The sequence below is a fragment of the Exserohilum turcica genome, assembly GCF_000359705.1.
Source record: "Exserohilum turcica Et28A unplaced genomic scaffold SETTUscaffold_9, whole genome shotgun sequence".
NCBI classification, from domain to species: domain Eukaryota; kingdom Fungi; phylum Ascomycota; class Dothideomycetes; order Pleosporales; family Pleosporaceae; genus Exserohilum; species Exserohilum turcicum.
This window is the reverse complement of record NW_007360310.1, coordinates 2,056,401-2,077,471: the sequence shown is the minus strand read 5'-3', so window position 1 is coordinate 2,077,471 and position 21,071 is coordinate 2,056,401. Positions and strand designations below refer to the sequence as shown.

Genomic DNA, 21,071 nt, shown 5'->3' with positions numbered 1-21,071 from the left:
CTGTTATCAAAATGCNCTTTTAGCACTAGGCGTCTAGTAAGCGATAGCTATCGCTTACCTAGACAAAGGCCGAAGCACCACAGACACACTTCAAGCACAAACTCGTATTTGTAAATAAATCTAGTTAGAACGGCCTCGGCCAAAGTCTTACATAGCCTCGAGCTCACTAGACTCTAATGGAACAATAATAATTGTTTTTGGTTTCGTTTAGTAGTCTCCCTATTAGTCATCGGGGCGGTCTGTGCGTTCTCGAAGATTTTCGCATTTCGAACACGTCGCAAGAATACCGACAATACCCCCTCTAGCACCTCAACGAGAGGGCTGCACACATTAGAGGTGGCGTAAATTGGTTTCTTGCGACGTGTTACCCCTATATCTGATAGAAAATTGACGAGTTTTGATGAAAGATTTCTGCTTAAAAGTTGGTGTGTGTTACTTAAGTGTATTACTATAGCGCAAAATACGGTTTACTTTAGTAGCTTAGTATTCACACGCTAACACGGGACTTTTACACATTATTTATATTGTTGACCTTTAAAGAAGCTTATGAAAATAGCAGTACTTAGTCTAGTATATGTTATTAGTTTTGTATTTATACAAGAACAAGCAGAAGGTGACGGGGTTGGTAGTGGTAGGGGGCGAGAACTCGCTTGACACGCCTGCGGCGTCGCGTCGCTCGGTACGGTAGGATTCTTCGAGAACCCCAGCATGAGATCTGACTAGCTTTGCTTACGATATACTTAGTATAGGCCCTGTGGACGGCCTACAGATAAGCGGGAGGCTTACTCACAAACTATACCGTAGCAATGCAACCACTAGCAATGGATCCCGTCGAGCGGCGAAAGATTTAGAACCGAAACGCCCAGCGGCGTTTTCGCAGTAAGTGATCTGGGTTGCTGAAGGGCCTCTGAAGGTACATGCCCCCCAAATATTAACCCTTTGGATACTGTAGGTAAGAAGGCGACTCAGAACGCGGGAAAGCCGTTCACGACAATGTCTATAGCGACTGCACCTACAGTGAGTGGGCCAGCCATACAGCCGAGTTCCCAGTCGAACCCACGATGTCCTGGCATGAACCGGTCTGGCGAGCCCGCCGACGCTTCTTGTGAAGGCGACCAAGAAGGCGACGTGGGGCAGCGAGGAGAGGCCCAGCGCCACACTTGCAGGCCCGCTCCACCAATTTCAAGACCCGGTTACGCCATCATCGCTACGGCCACCGTAAGACAAGATTAATTCTCCTGCTACCTCGCTATGGCGTGGAGATCTAACTGGGCAACATGTAATTTGCACATGAGCCAGACCGACTTCACTTTCCCAACATCCATGAGCCAGTCCATACGTGACCCTCTGCAGTGGCCCACACGACACTCCGGCTGATGCCATGGTCTTTAGCACCCATGAAACTGGGGGCTTCTACTTCAACCAAGACACAAACAAGACGGCGTGGCCAGACACCGGTGCCATTCGCCAACAGCTTGCGTCTAACACTGAGAGACCATCTGAAAGTAGCAGTGGCACGGCAAACTCCGAGACATTTCATGTAAGCCGACTTTACACTGACACTGTTGCAAGTCACAAAGCCTTAATTGTATTACCACGCCAAACCTTAATTCCGACAGCCGCCTCGGAAGAAGCATGGAGCTAGACGACGACGAGCCCTTCCAAACCAACCTTCACATTGCCGCCGAGGCCGGCCACGATGACATCGTAAGTATGCTTCTGGGTTCAGGCTACGCCGTCGATGAGTGCGACAGTGAAGGCAACACAGCTCTGCATAGGGCCAGTCTCGGTGAACACGTCAAGGTCATGCTGACGCTGCTCAAACATGGCGCAAACCCCAATGTCATGAATGTTCACGGCTGGAGCCCTGTGCATATGGCATTTTCCCTCGGATCTATGGAGGTAGTAGAGGTACTTATGCAACGTGGTGGTGATCTGAAGAAGCGCGCCAAAGGCAAGTTGAGCTTCGAAAAGTTCAAAGAGGCTCTCGCGGCAAGGTCAAGTTGAATACGTTTTTGACGTATCAAAAGATGGTTGCTGCGGGCTGTTGGTGTTGAAATCACATATTGGACTGTATTGAGGCGACAAGAAGTTCTTGCGGAGATCCGAAACTTTGTTAGTGATTACAAAAAGCAACAGAGCAGTGAATGTGTCGAGTGGATACATGTCACACAACCATACGTGTGTGCAGAGTTGAGAGACGCTAAGCCAAGTGTCAAAATGACATTAGTTAGTATGCTCTACCTTTTGCTTACTCAGATTTTGGTCCAAGAATGGCGCGAATTTATGATACATAGATCTCTGGTTTGTTCTTTACATCCTTTCTTAGCAAGAAAGAAAGACAATAGCTTCGTCACGCTATCGGGGTATTTCTTCAGTATTTTATTGTCGCTTTATGGTATCATAAATAAGAAAGCGTTGTTGTTGGATATACTGAAAATAGAAAGTATAAAGGCGGCAGGCCAATGTGTGTACAGCAGAAAGCCAAGAGTTGATTGCCAATCAATTCTAAATGGATACAGACGCTAATCTTGTACGTATTAGCATATTGGCTCCTGGATAAATTATAGTAGGTTAAATTAAATCCTGTATCTAGACTTTTCCAAACCAGTACAGCGTAAAGTCATACTCCGCACATCCAAGCTCTTGCTCACTTCACCAAAACTCTCACACCCCTATTTTTCCGGTCAGGGAAAGAGATTAGATAATCAGTTTTCATCTGCACCGCATCGCGTCCGGTCTTAAATAGGTCAAGGTTGAGCCGGCGAAAGATAATAGCCAAGCCAAGATACAACTCTGCGCGTGCCAAGTTGACTCCAAGACACATTCAGAGACCCTTGCTATATGCAACTAGGTACTTAGCGGCTCTCCAGTTGTTGCCAGTACCCTCTCAAGCCACCGCTCATGCAAAAACTCATGCGGCTCGTCCCAGATGCGCGGGTCCATGTGTGTGTAGTAGGCCGTCATGCTGAAGTCTGCACCAGATGGGTTGACCAAGTCTTTGAATACCACAGGCACTTTGCGGGATTTGCGCGCTGTGTGCGGTGAGATGCTAATCGTGATGCGAAGGGTTTCGTTGACGATTGCGCCAAGGTACAGCAGTGCTTCCAGAGTGACTAGGCACGGTGTTACACGCGGGTCTGGAAATACAGATTCCAATTCTTTACGTAGCTTTGCCTTGATGGCCGGATGTTCGACGATGTAGAAGCCTGCTTTAGACAAGGCTGTCAATGTTGTTTCGATGCCGCCTGCAACGATGGATCCACCTGGAATCGTGAGTAGAGTGTTTCAATGACGGCATATATAAATTTCACCTTCGTGCTTGAGTCCCTCAACGGCCTTTTCTTCCGGGGGCAGGTTTGAGTTGAGAAGCTCGCTAAATACCGTTTGATGCTCGACATCCTTGTGCGCATCATGAGATCCGGACTTGATGGCGCGGATCTGGTCTTCAATTTCCTAGGATATCCAGCGCTAACACGTCAATCAAGAACATCAAGGGACCGACCCCTGGAGTCCGAAAACAGCGCCCATGACTAGATCCATGCTACCTCACTGGGGGTGTTCAACTGTGTCGAAACTCGAATGGGGAATGCCGGTTCAGTCTTCCCATTCAAATTACTTATCGAATTGCGAGTTACTGGCGAAAAAGACTTGAACGAAATCCGGGTCTGCAATGTGCAACTCCCAAGGGTTGATATGCAGGGTCAAAGTATCGAGGTCTGGGAGGTAGTGTGGATCGGGCATGGTCGGGTCGAATTTGGTGCACAATTTGGCCAGAATCTAGGAGTTTGCTGGCAGATGGTAAGAGTAGGTGGATAGTGTGTACATTGTTGCTTCAATGCCGGCGTCAATCACGATAGATTCTTGCTGCAGGCGTTTGGTCCAAAGCTCGCTTGGTGAAAGATCGGATTCAAGCAAGGCTGTGAGCAGAGACGGAATGGCCAGGTTGTTTTCTTCAGAAGCATGTGCGGATTTGGTGTGCTTGATTTGTGTCTCCATTTCTTTGTCCGAGGAAACGGCAGACTGCATCAGCGGAGACAGTAGCACAACGAGCCATTGTTGAAGCAGCTTCAGCGACTTGATCATCAATAGAAATAGAGTCATCAAGTGGACGGGATCTAGGAGATCCACCGTGTAGAGTGTTGGTCATGCTAGACATATATAAACAGATGGTTGGCGTGTCTTAGCTGCAGCCCGTTGGGACGAGCATATTGTACTCCAGGCTCTTGGGCAGGTAGATAGGTGTACAGGCGCTGGCATGTGTGAAGTCGCAGAGTGTTGAGCTGAGGCACGCGTGACATGTTCACTGCGCTTACCTGCTGGGATGCCGCTGATTGGTCCGACGTAAGCGGGCGACATGCTGACATGATGACACTGTCGCAACCACTCGGCAGCCGCAAAAATAAGCATAATGGCAGGCGTGCCACTCTGCTTAGAAACCAGACAAGGCTGACGGTGCAGTGTCTAGGGATTACGTAGTCTACTTACTTACATACATACAATATAGATATGGACAGCTCTATCATGACATTGGCTGCAGACTCACCCCGTATCAACAACCGGCTGTTCCTGACCCCAAGTGGCATGCCATCATTCTCAGCATACCCCGGATACCATGCCTGGAAAGACATATCTCATCACGGGTGCCAATCACGGTACATGCTCCTGGACTCGCTCTACCTGTAAAGTAAAGTGCTCTCATTGCTGACTCGGCCTGAATGGCGCTGCAGGCATCGGCCGAGGCATGTTCGGCCATTATGTCCCACAGCCAAACAAAATGCTTATCGCGACCGTGCGCAGCCCTGCCGGTGCTTGGGGCCTGCTCAGTGTTCCCAGACGCGACTCCAGGCTAATGCAATCTCGGTCCTGATATTGTACAAGGCGATACGGAGGTGACTATCAAAAGTTCTTGCTAACAGGGGTGCATTAATTACTACTAAAAATAGGGCTAAAGCTATATAGATTAGTCCCGCCGCCCCTCTTTATACTTATTACTACTTTTAAGTTTAATAATATCTTAAATATAAAATAAAATACGCTTTATTTAAGCTTAAATTTAGTATTAGAGTAGCTTATTCTAGTACTTCTACTATACTTTTATCTCCTTTACTCAACTATTTAGTGCGCCTCTTTATATTATTTTTTTAAGCTATAGCTAAGCTACTTTAATAGCTTTAAGATTAAGTAAATTATTTAGCTATAAAAGCTACTCTACTTTAGCATTTTAGTATATAGTTCTTTAAGCGTAGTAAGTATATAAAAGTGCCTTATTTTCTTAAATAAAAATATATAGTTTCTCTTTTTAGCACTCTTTTATAAAGAGAATTAGCTTTAGAATAAGGACTTAAGTCTAGTAACGCTACTAATTAATACTACTATAACTACTCTTATAAGCTAGCTTACTTATCTCTTTTACTTATCTTTATTATAGAACTCTACTAAGCTTATTACGTAATTTAAGCTTTTTTATACTTATTATAAGCTCTTATACCTTTCTTATCAAAGGCTCCAGAGCCTTATTTAACTTTTTAATTTAGAAAGTAGTGTTTCTTTTTTTTATATAGTCTTAGTGTAAAGGGCTACGCCAGAGAGGTATGACCTACAGGTCACATGGTAGTGAATCACATGACTTTAGTCACGTGACTAAATAACGTAGTTAGCTACGTACGAACAAGCTTAAGTAAGGAGGAAGACTAAAGGTCTGAGCGTTCGTACGAGTAACAACTATAAAAGGAGGGCCCTCTAGATAGTTCTTTTCTGTATCTTTCTTCTTCTGTACAATAGGTGAATGCATACTCGTTAGTTAGGCCTCTCTCGCCCATAACACTTAGGCCTTTAGATATAGTATAAACTTTTATAGTTATATATAAAGTAGCCTTAGAATATAAATTTCAAGTAGCCCTTTTACTACTCTTAGATAATACTTTTAGTAAAGACTTTACTCAGGCGTTGCTATATATAACAGCTACTATAATAGTAGTTAAAAGTAATAAAAGTCTTATCTAACTAAATAATATTCTTCTAATCTTTAAGTATTCAATCTTAATAGGTAAAATACTACTTAAGTCTTTCTTATCTTATCTTTATTATTTACTTAGGCTTTCTTATTAGCTTTATCTTATTATAACTAGCTACTTAAAGAACTTTTTGTAATGGGCGGGCCCAACGGGCCGAGCGTACGACTACTTACGCCATCCATAGCCAAAAAGGCAGTAACAAGACTTCAAGCTTCTTGAAGTCCAGGTAGTCGTATAGATATACTCGATCACACACACACTTTAGGCGTAGCCTCTTACACTTTTTATATAGTAGATAATAAAATATTATAGCTATAAATACTAAAATTACTAGTAATATCAGTATAGCTTTTTTTTTCTTTTATACTTATTATAGCGTACATTCTTAAGAGTAGTATTATATATTTCTTCTTATTTAAAAAGGTAGCTTACGTGTAAGGTATCTTTAAAGTACTATAGAAGAATCTTAATTAGGCATATATTAGGCTTAAAGCCTTATTAGTAAACTCTACTATAAATTAAGTTAATTATATATAGTAATATACTTATTAGTTTTATAATTTTACGTATAGATTTGCTACTAAAAGGTAACTTTAATATAATAATAAAAGAGTAAGTTAATATATTGTGCCGAGGCACAGGGTCACCATGACCCTTGTGCTAACTAAGCACTGCTTACCTTCAAGAAGGAACATAAATTGATAGTCAAGTCTGTAGGGAAAAATCAATCAATAATATCTCTTAGAAAAATCTCTTGCTCGAAGAACCAACTACATATATTTTACTCCCTCTCCCCTCTCCCATAGCCTATGGGAAGGGGAAGAGCCTATAGTTCTGTTCCCTCTACTGAGAAGACATCGCAGTTCCACACCACACCTCTACAATATCTATATTTAAAGCTATAGTAGATTAAAAACACTTAAAAAAATAAGTATATAAGCTATCGCTAGCTTTAAAGAGTTAGTATAGGCGCTAAGAATAGTCAGGCCAATAGGCTGGCGGCTTAGCGTGGCGCTAGCAAGAACTTTTGACAGTCACCTCCGTAGGGTAGTTCCGTATTACATATCTGTACCCTAGCTCTAGTGCTGACAAGGAGCCTCTTCTATTCGGCTATTAATTTTAACAACACGTGTCTCTGTTATCTGCATGACGCGTTCATTACGAAGTGATGACATTAACCTTATAGGATAGGCGTCAATGCTTTACATGCTGATCACGTAACATAGCAGCTATGCCTACTGACTTATAGCAAATGTCCACCAGAAGACGATCGCATAGTAATCTGTGTATTTGTTTAGTAGTGCTAAGATACTTAAAGTATAAATTACTTTAGGGTGAATAGCTTTGGGTAACGGGGTATATATAGCGCATGTAATGCTGGGATTTCATAACATGTACTGACTTGAATTAAGCGGTGAACTAATGACCTCGGCGCCGAAAAGGGAATGCAACACAATCCTAGAGCTATTGTGGAGCCTGTGACTGCATAGCGTCATCATGTGTACGTAGCTCTCCTTTGCTTAAGCTTCGGTTGTTTTTTGAGGCTTGCTAAAACCGAGGCCTCGTACGAGGGATAAGCACTATATATACTGCATCTGCTCCTATTTACGTGCTGCCAGTCAAGCCTCATCCGAGTAGATTACCTCTCATTACAATCACCCTCTTGATCAACATGCAGCTCAAAGTAATTTCCGCTTTGATCCCTATGATTTCCCTCGTAACGGCACAATTCTATGTAAGGTAGCATATACAATTCAGAATATATTACTAATAATAATAGAACTGCATCCAAGTAGGCAGTGATAGAGCAAAATCAATCCCAAACTTTGTAAAAAACTTTCCTAATGGTGCTTGTTACAACCCCGATGATGTGTTTTCATATAAATGCAACAAGGTATGAAGAGTTTGACTAAATATCCGCTGTCAAAACAAATCTAATAAATCACATATAGAACTTCCCATGCCGTGTGAATGGAAATGGTAAATTAACAATCAAATATTATTGAGAGGCAGTATGCTAACAATTTGAAAGGATGTATTCCTTGGCCAAGAGACTTCACTGCAAACTGTTCGTAAGGTAACAGAGCTGAAGTTATGCTCCTATGTATGCGGGTTGTAAAATCTTAGTTAGAATAGACTGTGAACACTAAAGAAAACCTGATTTTTATATAAATAATAGGCTAAAAGCACTCCTAGTAGAGCTATATAACCTAGTGTGAACCCTCTATTACTAAGTAAAATGAATATACCTTTATAAATAGCTATCTTGAATATATAGAAAGTTTATAAGAATTGTAGAGTTATTATATAAAGTTAGGCTATACTTCTCTTAGTCTTAATCTAGGTTAGAGTAAGACAAGTCCTAGAGTATATCTATATACTATCGTAGAGCGTTATTCACCTCTAGTTACATAGGTGCTTAGTACATAGCTATACAGGCTCTATTACTAATAGTTTAATAGTTACTCTAACTATAGCCTTAGTATGTAGATTAAGTATTCTAATAAGTATTTAGTAATATAGTAGTCTATGTATTCTGATTTAACTGTATATATTCCTATTACCTTTCTCTCCATTTTCTAGTTTTTATACTAGTCCCTTGTGTAACGGGTCGAGTCCTATTAGACTGCGCACGCAACTACAACGCGCCCACCGCGCCAAAAAGGCTGGCACAAGATATCAGAGCTGCTGATATCGTTGCGTAGTTGATACATAAGATAGCCACCGCTATCTGTACTGTAGCGGGCTACCTAGCCCGTTACACCTTGGCACTACCTGACTACTATTCAGCTACTAGGGTATTTTCCCTACTAACTCTACTACAATATATCTCTATTCAGCTACTTACTAAGTAAAACATAAGTGTAATATACTAAACTACTAGACACTAGCTTTCCAAGTTAGTGCTTTACTTATTTTTAGCTATTGTATTAGCTAAGATTCATTATTTCTGATATCTCTATTTTTTAAAGGCCTTTTTTTACTGTTACCCCTCTGTAATAGATCACAGTTAAAGGTTTGGCTCCAATGGAGACCGAGGGGATGAAGGGTATTTTCACTAGACAGGATGTTTCACTGACTATGGTACAGTGGGTACATGTTAAAAGCAGTGGGAATTTACCGCCTACTCATCCGTCACCTGACTGATGCTATTCCATTTTCAAGAGGTCGTCAGCTCGCATGCGCTCCCTGACCCTGCGGCGTCTTGCAACACACTGGCTGAGACAACCACGGAACGTGGCAGTGGTGGTATCATATTAAAAAGGTTAGTCACAAGGGCTGACCACCACCAGAAACCATCAGCCGATTAGTGAGTCGAACTCAGTCTATGCCACCCAGCTGAGGCATTAGTACGCCAGCTATACGCCTCCAAGCCTCATGCATGTCACAGCAGCCCAAGCAAAGGGGTATTCTGCGCGAATAAGGAGAATGTTAGATCTAGTGCAGTCTATAAATCCGTTTATTTCGTAGACTATCTGCCTCGAATGTTTGCGGGACACTTTGAGTCCGATTATGGCAAGATGTTCATTTATCGGAGAAAGGTTCGCTTGAGCGATTTTGAGGATGCGGCGTCTAAGGAAGAGCTTCCCTTGCCTCAGTAACCGACCAGCCGGCTCAGCACTACTGCAGGCTCGCCCTCAGTTTGCGGGGGAGGGAGGGGGGGGGCGCGCGATTGTTCGGCGAAGACTTTTAGCGTCCGACCCGAAACAGGACAACTGGATCTGCTATTGGACCATGGCTATATCCCGTAGCAGTGAAATGTTCCTGCATCGTGTACCGCAATATGCAGAATTGGTGCTACGCCAAAGTTAGTGGGAGTAAGTGACAGCGGTATCCCGTGTGCTAATGTGACCTGGAGGGCGCTAATGCGATTGCATGCGGATCAGGCTGTCAGACCATAAAGGACACAGCCTTACTGTGAGCAGCACCATTTGGCAGTGCCCACATTATTCTTCAGATCGGCGGACGGTGACAAGAATGTGCAAGCAGCGTCCACCGAGTCAAGGAAGGTCTCGGAGTTGTCGATCGCGCTGACCCAGCGCGCAAAGTCCGGGCCTTGTTTACACGGCGGTGCGTATAGGTGGTCAAGTACGACTTCTTGATACGTTTGGCGTGGACGAATACCGAGCAATTGCCATGAGCAGATGCAGTGGTGGTGCGAGGTTTGCAAGGGTCAAGTGCTCGTGCGATGGTGTTTGTTGATGATCGCAGGAATTGTCGGGGCAGCCACAGATCTCGAAATGCCGGAACTGACAACGGCTCCTGAACCCCAGATCAAACTTCACGCTTCTACGACACCTTAGCACACATCTACCTTAATACACAACGTAGCTGTAAGGTGCTTGTATCTAGTGTAAACCTTCTCTTAACCCTATCCTAATACTTATCTCTGCTTTGACCCACTAACAAGAATTCCATCCACAACTCACCCCCAGCTTAGTTCCGAGCACTTGGTTCACATCCATGCGATCTAGCCGTGGCTATATTTTTTAAATTTATTGTGTTCTCCATGCCCGAATAAATTCAACACCACTCGCACAATCCTATGGCGGGGTTGGGTTGTCTATCTTTCCGCCCTAAGCCTAAAAGACACCCTTTGGCTAGCCGGTCGAAAATAGTATCTTCATTTTCTGCGGAGTATCCGATTTTGATATAACGTGCTTCAATCTGGTATGCTTGCTACCCCATCTACCGCCAGTGAATGTGACCAGAACTTCCAAATTCTATGACACGATTGTACGATGCTGTGGCCCTATAGACTAAGGTATTGAGATTGTAGCCGACCACAGAGGTGAATTGTTTACGAAGAAAGGCTCCCGCAACTGGGAAACTGGTGCAAAAAATAGTAATATGCATCTCTGTTAGCCTGGGTTCAAGTTATATATCTTTCCATCACCGGGTAACCATATCAATATACATACTAACCACTATATTCCACTATATAACTACTCCCAAGTAATGTCTGAACTTAGATATATAGCCACTGCTGTCTTCAGTCTAATGATGCTGATCCACCAATGCATTGTTCCGTACGTCAGCATATTGTGTCTTTTGAGTTCCTTGAATGAGGAACGTACAATGCTCCTGTCATCAGCACGAAACACAACCCGAACTTTCCCCGCCTGGAGAACTGGACCTTTCTTAGCATATTAGTAGGTAGGAGCAGAATAATGCTGTCTGTAATTGTATGCATTGTGCCGAAAAAATAGATTGATCGATGACCAGTTCATGCATAAGCGGCCGGTAGTGCTTAAATCCTATAATTTTTCGAGTGGCCGGCAAACGAGAAGCCATCGACATGTTGCGATGAGACTATAAAACACTGCTATAGTGATAGTAGCGTTGATGAACATTTTGGGCTTCTGTGGCCAGAACCGTAGGAAGAGGAGTAAGATTGACAACTTGCTGCACATAATTGAAATGCTGTAGAGCGTTACGCATATTGCAGCGAACTAAATAGCTTCAATTAGCGGGCGTATCCCATGCACGCGGTATAGAGAACCGGGAGGTCATTTCCTACTTTGAGGAATTTGCTGTTGAGTTATAGTCTGTGGAAGCAGATATAGTAGGGCACAGAGCCTGTTCAAGTTCGTCGATTAATAATCAGAAGTGATACTGTAGGTGGTCAGTGCGTGCAACTGTTCAGCGGATGCAACACCATCTGCACCTTCCCAAAACAGACCCACCCACTTCAACGCGTGATAACTCCACCACTATAACTCTAATCGAGAAAGCGCTTGCAGTAGTTAATACGCAAGATTCTAAAGAACGACTTTTATATAGAGTAGCTGCGAAAAAGTTTAGTGTTATATTATTAACGTTAACGCGCCGCTACTACAAACAAACCTAGTCCTATGCAGCCGCCGTAGAAAACACAAAATTACTTACTACATAATATAAAGCTAAGCTTGTAAAGTTGTCAGATAACTGATAGAATCCGGATGTGATCGAGCACCCGGATTCTGTGACTCGGGCCAATTAGAGCCGAGTGCCAAGAATTATACCTAGGCGAGGCTGATACTTAGCCGCGTACCTAAGACAGAAAAAGCAATAGTAATAGCACTTATAAGGCTACGCGCGTGCGCGCAGCTAAAGGACATAGAATAACTTAATACACTCAGTTTCTATACTTAAGTTTATTACAGTCTTTTATTATAGTAACCTAATAAACAAGTCCTTAATTAAAAACCCCTTATAGTCTAACAATTAAGAGTCTCACTGCCTTTACTAAGCTAATTAACATAAACGCGCAATCTGCTTTAATTAACGCAACCGTTATCTTACGCGACGAGAACGACTATCGCACCTAGTACAACTAGCTACAAGCCTAATGCGAAGCCTACAAAGTATGGGCCTAAGTCGACCTAGACTCAACAACTACGCCATTAGCAGAGCCATCTCAACTAGGGCTCCCTGATATCTCTAATTATACACCATCTTCAGCACTAGGAGAAGGAAGAGTGCCAGCCCGACTATCTGATCTATCCTCATCAGGGCAGAGAGCCTATAAGGACGATCTTGAAGTCTACAAACTCTAGATAGAGAGTTATAAGCTAAAACACGCTGCGTACAAGACTAAATCAGCTAGCCTACAATATATTGTAGTGCTAGTTCAGTCTACTGTGGCGCCACATCTCTAGCGCACTTGCTGCTTACCTAATATACCACTAAAATAGTGGATTAAGAATCTGAAGCTGGAGGCTGGGATTGCACCAAAGTTTGAGCAAGAACAAACTCGCAATAGATATCAAAATGCCCTCAAGCCTCCACGTTTAGTAAACGTCTAGGACCTCTAGCTTACTAAATATAGCTAAGCTGCAATAGAAGCTAAGATGCTAAACGTACTAGAGGTTTCCTAGATTAATATTATAACTGCAGACTTTACGTTAGTAGTAAATAAGATTGCTCCTATCTAGGCTGCAACCTTTTAAGCTACTAGAAAGGATTAACCTAGCTTAAGCTAGAAGGATATGATAAGACGGTTTTAAGAGTATATGACACTAAATCATCTAGTCACAAGAGGAAGAAGCTAGAAGGCAGCCTTTATAATGGAGGAATCGTCATACCTCGCTAGTAATCACTAATCTACCTAGCTAGAAGGGGACGCCTAGCAGGCTACTATGGGGAACTCTTAGAGTCGTAAACGGGGCAGACCTCTTTATTAACGTATAGCTAAGGATGACTAGGATCCCTTACCTAGCTTATTAAATTATTAAAGTCGTGGTAGACTAGTAAGCGCTGGCGCCAGATCACAGTCCCTAGATAGCGCTAGACCCGCGCCGAGTAAACTGGCAAGCACCAAGGTTAGATCACCGTCTTAAGGAAGCACCAGAGCTTGAAAAATCACAGCTCCCTGTCCCGCGTGCGACGGGAGCCACTTACTTTACTAGTGCTTCTACTTAGATTAGAAGAAGGCACCTAGTTGGTGGAAGCTAAATTAGATTATTTAGAATTTAATTGAACGTAAAAAGGAAAATAACCTTAAGTTTTAGAGTCTTATAAGAGCCTAAAGTTGGCCAAGGACAAGATCTCAAACCTATAAGCAATCTTAAACTCCCTAACTAGAAATCGAAGATTAGTGACTAAATGGTAGACAGATAACCTAGATTAAGGCAGTATTCGCTGCAGCCTTCGTGTTAAGCTGAGCGGACTACCCTCTGCGTCACTTGTTTATACTTAATTTGGGGACAACGTGTTATATTACTAATAACCCTAACCAAATACACTACTATAAGCCACCAAACAATGGAGATTTTGTATAGGCAGGCAATAGTTAGATATGGATTATAGGATATAGCACAATAATACTCAACCTTACACACAAACAAAGGCCTAGGAAGCTTATACTTAAAAATGTGGCAATATGCCTAGATCTACTATGCAACCTCGTCTCTTTCTAGAAACTCTAGCAAACAGGAATATGGTAGGACATTAAATTAGAGCCTACAGCCCTTAAGAGACTCGACGGAATAACAATCTGCAAGCTCTCAGAGCGTTTTGGCTAGTGGGTACTTAATACCCACAAAATCTAGGTACTTGACACACCTAGATTCTATGCCTAACTAAATCACTAAGCACTCTACACCCACAAGCATACCTTAAGCACTAAGAAACTACCTTAGCGAGCAACTGCGATACTCTGGCACAAGCGTCTAGGTCACCTAGGCCTAGTAGCTATAGAACATCTCGTGCAGCAAGCTTAGGGGGTGAGGATTAAGGGCATTACAACAGTGGAGTGCAATTCATGTAGAAGAGCAAAAATCTGCAGATAGATAAGCCGCGCTCCTTAGACAAATAATCAAGGACCTAGTGAAAGAATAACGATTAATTTCTATAGCTATAAGAAACAGTCCTATAACAAGGAATTATCACAGCTATTAATCACAGACAAATACTCAAGATTTTAATAGAATTTCTATCTCAAAGACAATTAAATAGCTAAATTAATTATTAAGATACTCACCAACTTTGTTAAATTCATTTAAACTTAATACAATATTACGCCAAAAGTCGTCAAGACAGACAACGAGATCGCGACTGTTAAACCTGAAGTAATGCGCTAGCTCTAAGCCTAGGGGATTGCTGCCAAGCCTTTAGCACCAGACACTTAAGCACAAAATAGTAGCGCTGAACGCTTAGGGGGTGTAAATAAGGAGAAGGCGCGCGCAATGTGGCTAGACGCTAATCTACTATAGGAGCTTTGGCTAGAGATTACTTAGGCTGTAGTGTACTTATACAACTAAACGCTAAACTACGTTAATTAATAAAAGACGTTGTATAAAGTCTTCTTTACCTATGCATCCTAAATAAATAAGATAGCTACATCTAAGAAGCTAAGAGTGGCTTACCTTAAGGTATATAGGTGCAAAGCGTTTGCAATAACTAATGATACACACTGCGGAAAATCAAGACTACAGAGGCTTGATCCTAAAGCTTGGATTAGCTACCTAGTTAGCTACCAGGCGTCGACGATCTATTAGATCTGGATTCTATCGCTGGCTAAAGTTATTAGCACTAGAGACGTAATCTTCGACGAAAATATAATATTTAATAGAAAAACTAAAGACCTGATGGACAGCCTTATGCACAGCACTCTATTAGAGATTGCAGCATACGTCAGGACTATCGAGCTCCCACCACTGATCCTAGACACTAGGACGGAGTCGTTTCACGAAGACGACACCATTAATACGACAGAAGAGATCAACGAATTAGAAGATCCACCAGGCTACTACATGGGAAGGAAGATTCAGGAGCACTATCCAACGCCGCCGGCCACACCACCACTAGTAACACTGCTGGCTCAGCTCATGAGTGGAAAGGCAGCAGCTGCTCCGGAAATCCGATCATCCAAAACAGTCCCATGGGCCGCAGCTTTTATGGCTAGAACAGACGCTAGAAGCATTGGAGATTACAATAGAGGCGCTATTAACAAGGCGCAGCTGCGACGGCTACTCGCTAAAGGAGTCAAAATCTATTAACCTTAACTCCCTAAGCCGCTAACAGCTAGATTAAACCTAGACGAGCACTTAATAGGCGAGCTATTTAAAGAAGCCTAACGCGCTGATCTAGATAGCTATAAGATTACTAACTTGTCGGTAGAAGTACTATATAAAGCAGTTAAGGCAAGCGGATATTAGATCCTAGACTGCATGTGGGTATTTACCTACAAATTTAATCAAGAAAACTAGTTTCTTAAGTGCAAGGCACGACTAGTGGTTAGAGGCGACTAGCAGCGGAATATCACGTCTTAGGACACCTACGCTGCTACTCTAGCTAGACGATCTTTCCGTCTCTTTATGGCAATTGCGGCTAAGTACGACCTTAAAGTTAAGCAATTTAACGTTACTAACGCCTTTGTCTACGCCCGACTTAACAGAGAAGTGTACATGCGTATGCCCTATAGATATTAGAAGCTAGGGACGGCACTTAAGCTCTAAAAGGCACTCTATAGGCTCTAAATATCGCTAGCGTTATAGCAATAAGACTTTACAGCAACGCTCACCAAGCTTGGGTTCTAGACTGTACCTTATAAGCCATGCTGCATAATCAAGAACAATATTCTGATCTTCTTCTATGTGGACGATTTTAACCTAGCCTATAACCTAGACTAACAGCGGAAGGCTAGCACGCTAGTAGAAGATCTTAAGAAAACTTACTCAATAACTAGTGGAGAGAGTATTAGGTGGTTTCTTGGGATTAAAGTAAGGAGAGATCGAGATAGTTGACTTATCTACCTATCCCAAAGCGCCTACTGCGAAAAGATTAGCCGGCTAGCTAAAGATCGGACTGTCCGACATGATACACTAATAGGCAGTGCTGAGCTGAAGCCACGAGATGGGCTAGCTACTCTACTAGAAATTAACAAGTATCAACGCAAGATTGGATCTCTACTTTACGCAGCTATTAATACTTAGCCAGATATTGCCTTTGCAACATCCCGCCTTGCTAGATTTCTTTTAAACCCTAGCCAAGAACACTAGAAAGCTGCGGACCAAGTATTACTCTATCTTGAAGAAACTAAGCACCTAGCGCTGCAGTTAAGATTGGGCAGCTCTATGTAAGTGGCTAGTGACGCATCCTTTGCTAATAATACAATGGACCGTAAGAGCTCTTAAGGCTACACGATCAAGCTATTTAGCGGTCTAATTGCCTGGCGAGCAAACAAGCAAGATATAGTCACTACGTCTACTACTAAAGCTAAGCTGTTGGCTCTATCATAAGTAGCAAAGGAAGCTATTTTCACATTAAGACTAATTAAGGAGCTTAAGATTAATCTACTAGATTAGATTAACATCTAGTGCGACAATTAACAAACTATCCAACTAGTCACGTAGGAGATATTAAGACTCTAGACTAAGCTTTGACATGTGGATATCCACAACCACTAGTTAAGACAAGAAGTCGCTAGTGGGCGGATTACTGTCACCTACACCTAATTATTAAAGCTGACAGTAGACGGACTCACCAAAGCTCTCCTATTAAACTAGTGGCAGCGATTTCTGACTTAACTAGGAATGGTAGAAAGTAGGACTTAAGAAGCAGCCTAAAGAGTGGCATTGCTTGAGATCTAGGAGCAAATTGAGCGTCTTGCAATCTAGGTAGATAATAGGATTCAGCTTGCAGCCCTATTAAGGTCCAAGCTGAGGGGGTGTGTCAGATAACTGATAGAATCCGGGTGTGATCGAGCACCCGGATTCTGTGACTCGGGCCAATTAGAGCCGAGTGCCAAGAATTATACCTAGGCGAGGCTGATACTTAGCCGCGTACCTAAGACAGAAAAAGCAATAGTAATAGCACTTATAAGGCTACGCGCGTGCGCGCAGCTAGAGGACACAAAACAACTTAATACACTTAGTTTCTATACTTAAGTTTATCACAGTCTTTTATCATAGTAACCTAAAAAACAAGTCCTTGATTAGAAACCCCTCACAGTCTGACAAAAGTATATATAGAAGCTTTCTAGTTATAGGCTTACACCTACTAGGTCTATAATAAAAAGTTTTGTGTTAAATATTGCAGAATAGGAGCTGTTAGATAGCTAGGTTATACGCTTTCTAGACTGCAACACCACTAACCTTACTATTAAATACACCACTAGAATAGACCGCAATTGTTACAAAGCTAATAGTTATAATAGTTATTAATTATATTTTAATCTTATCTTTAGGAAACTTGATAACTATAACGTTGCGCCGCATAACATCTACAATATAGACAAGAAGGGCTTCCTACTTAGGTCTACTATAAGGTTAAAATAAGTGTTTTCTAAATAACTTTAGGACTAAAAAATAATTAACGCCGCTATCTAAGATAGTGATAGAGAGTAGATAATAGTTTTAGCATATATTTGTGCTAATAGAAGTGCTGTAGATCCTTACGTTATCTATAAAGGCAAGGTTAGACTTTGCAATAGCTAGGTACGCGACCTAGAGGTTAGAAAATACTACGTTTTTTTCTCTATAAGTCTATCTAGATAGAGTAATAACAACCTAGGCTTAGCTTAGCTTAAATAGGTTTTTAATCGTTAAACGAAGGCAAAAGCTAAACGCAATTACTAGATGCTTATCTTTAATAGCTATAGTAGCTACGTCTTACCTAAATTTATTAAATATTGTTACTCCTATTAACTAATACTTTTAATATTTCTACCTTACGCTACCTATACTTTACAGCCTCTTAATGTAGTGTTGTATAGGCCGCTGTTAGCAGCGTAGTCTAAAGAGCTATTAGAGTTTATACGCCGTAGCTAAGCATTGCTCTAAATATAGAAAAGTGATTTCCTCTGCCTATTTTAGGTAGCGTATACATCTACCTTTACTACTAATAATATTTTAAGCAGTTTTGTAGCCACTAGGCTCTATCCCTATAATCCTAAAGTTGTACTTAAATAGTTTAAAACTACTACATTACAACGAGATAACAACTTAAAAAGTAGAGAGGTAGGAGATAGAGATAGCTAGCGTACGCTGTTAAGATTATTTAACGTTGTAGTACTAGATAGGTTAACGGCTGCAGCTAAAGAGCTCTACTAGGCTCTACATTCTCTATAGGTTTGTAAGGGGCTGCGCTCCGGGGAGCAATCGCGAGGTATACAAGAGGTTGTATTCGATAAGGAGCTATCTACTCTGCTTACGTGGTGTTTATTTACTTATTAGAGAAAGGTTATGCCAAAGTATCTAAGCGCGTTGTCTGAGCGCTGCTCGGTCTGAACGTAGTTCAGATGGTGCGCGCGCAGCTTGGCCTGAGATTCCATCGAGGAGCTATCTAAAGGGCGTTCAGCCTGTTACAATACCCCCCTTCTTAGGGGATACCGCATCGCCTCTCTGAAACCCCTCTAGGAGGCGGCCCTCACTGTCTCGTTTGGCCTCCGTGAATGCTTCCCAACGATCTACTGCCTTAGCGTCCTCTAGCAGCTCAGCTAGTTCAAGCGTTATTTAGTGAAACCCTTTCTATTTCACCTTATAGTATAGCTTACGCCCTCTCCCACGGCGGCGTACCTCTTCTGCCATAATGTCCTCTACCTCCCATTCATCTTCTCCGTCTACCTGTAGTGGCTGTAGCTAATAGTCGTCCTAAACCTAGTTTGGGAGGGGATTGTTGCTAGCAAGTTTCAACTAATTAACATAAAAAATAGGGTGTGGTCCTAGAGGCGTATCTAATTTAACTAAGTGGCTATTGATTACCTTCACCACTGTATACTTAGCGTTCTTCTAGTCGAGCTTCTTTAAGCTTCGCCCTATGCCGTACTGCTAATTAAGCTTTAGCTATACCTTGTCGCCTACTTAGTAGCTCTATGCCTCTCTCCGAGTCTTGTTCGCCTGTCTCTCCTGTTCTTGTTAAGCAACCACCATGCCTGCCTAGGCTAGTTCTATGGCTTGTTGTAGCTTAACTGCAATCTCTGCTGCTTTCTGTTCGTCTAAAAGCTGTTTAGCTAGTTTCTATTGTTGTCTTTCGTTACTAAGCTCTAGCTGCAGCGGCTCTACCTCATATCCATGCTGTAAGAAGAAGGGTGACATTCCAGTTAACGTTGCATTCCTGCTATTAATCGCAATCTAGGCCATTAGGCAGAGCTGTGCCTAGTCGTCCTAAGCCTAGTTTGTAAACGATTAGATATAGGTTTCCTAGACGCTGTTCATCCTCTCTATTGCGCCGTCTATCTGCGGGTGGTAGGCAGTTAATAGTCTCCGCTTGATCTTTAGAAGCTCGCATAGTTTAGCCTATAGTGTACTCACGAACTAGCTACCTCTGTCAGAGGTAATAGCGTCTAGTAGCCAGTGATATGCAACCACGCGCTCGATGAACTTTTGGACGACAGTTTCCGTCTTCGTATCCAGGAGCGGTACAAAGATCGCACCCTTACTAAGCTAGTTAGTGACCACCATCAGGCTAGTCATGCCTTCGCTCTCTGGTAGTCCTTCGACGAAATCTATGGAGATCTCCTTCCAGATCCAAGTGGGTATCGGCAGTGGTTTCAGAAGGCCTTGCGTGCCCTCTCTCCAGGACTTGCTCCGTCCGCAGGTGTCACAGTTTCTAACGTATCTTTGGATCAAATTGGTCATGCCTAGCTAAAAGTAGTCCCTTGCGAGAATCTTGTACGTTAGCTCGCGCCCTAGGTGACTAGTGACTAGTGAGTCGTAGGCACTGCTAATAATTGCCATTCGCAACTCGTCGTTGTCTAGCACCCACTTGCGCCCTTAGTAAAACAGAACTCTACTATCTGCTAAGTAGTCTTTAATTAAGCACTTTAGGCCTAAGTTTATGGGGAAACGTCTCTCTTAGTTCTCTACTACCTTCTTCGCTCCTTAGTAGACACAATCCTTCGCTATCGCTTCTTGCTAGAGCTTCTCTAACTTATTCTGCTCTAGCACTTTTTTATTTAGTACTCTAGGAAGGAGCTAATCTAATTCTTCTCTAGATAGGGGGATAGCCTCCTCTTTCTACTGCTGGCTTCGTGTCCTCGTTGCCATTACTAAGATAGCTTCTTCTAGTTCTTCTTTTGTTACCTCCTAATAGGAGTTCGTTGGCTTAAATATTTGTACAAAGCGCTTCTATAAGCGCTTATCTTCTGCCCCTATAGGCAGGTCTTATTCTCTTCTTAAGAGCGCGTTGGCTCTTACGTTCTGCTTACCTAGCTGATATAGTAGCTCTAGGTTATATCTACCAAGTAAAAGCGACTATCTCACCTAACGTTTGTTTAGCATATAGGGTTTTATAAAGTACTCTAGATTCTTGTGATCTATAATCACCTTAAACTTCTTAACTAAACGCACTTTAGAGTCCTATTCCTCAAGGCATTGTACTACCGCGAGTAACTCCTTATTATAGATCTTGTAGTTGCACTTGTGCGCGCTATTCTTCTGCGAGAAGAACGCGCAGGGTCGTAAGACTCCATCATCACTATACTGCGATAGCACTCCGCCTACCGCGTAGCCGCTCGAATCGCACTCGAGCACTGTCTCCTAATCTAGGTCGAACGCCGCTAGCGTTGGCTCTATAACAAAAATCTCTTTTAGCTTGTTAAAGGCTAATTGCTCTTTAGGTCCCTATTAG

The 21,071-nt window shown here is 42.5% G+C and overlaps 3 protein-coding genes across 3 annotated transcripts; 1 reads left to right on the top strand and 2 right to left on the bottom strand.

The window, feature by feature from the left end:
• Positions 1 to 1,644: 1,644 nt before the first annotated feature.
• Positions 1,645 to 1,950, top strand: SETTUDRAFT_63636 (uncharacterized protein; the record flags this gene model as incomplete). Its single annotated transcript, XM_008033131.1, has 1 exon — positions 1,645 to 1,950. A coding segment is annotated over one exon (306 nt), but the record flags the coding sequence as incomplete, so codon positions are not given.
• Positions 1,951 to 2,477: 527 nt separating this feature from the next.
• Positions 2,478 to 3,744, bottom strand: SETTUDRAFT_44956 (uncharacterized protein; the record flags this gene model as incomplete). Its single annotated transcript, XM_008033123.1, has 3 exons — positions 2,478 to 3,266; positions 3,315 to 3,456; positions 3,658 to 3,744. 3 exons carry the CDS (start codon positions 3,742 to 3,744, stop codon positions 2,851 to 2,853), a joined length of 645 nt encoding a protein of 214 aa, XP_008031314.1. The 3' UTR covers positions 2,478 to 2,850.
• Positions 3,745 to 3,780: 36 nt separating this feature from the next.
• SETTUDRAFT_24712 (uncharacterized protein) lies at positions 3,781 to 4,359 on the bottom strand (the record flags this gene model as incomplete). The annotated part of the gene is made up of 2 exons (XM_008033038.1): positions 3,781 to 4,118; positions 4,317 to 4,359. The coding sequence occupies 2 exons, from the start codon at positions 4,357 to 4,359 to the stop codon at positions 3,781 to 3,783; spliced, it is 381 nt and encodes a 126-aa protein (XP_008031229.1).
• Between the last annotated feature and the right edge of the window lie 16,712 nt (positions 4,360 to 21,071).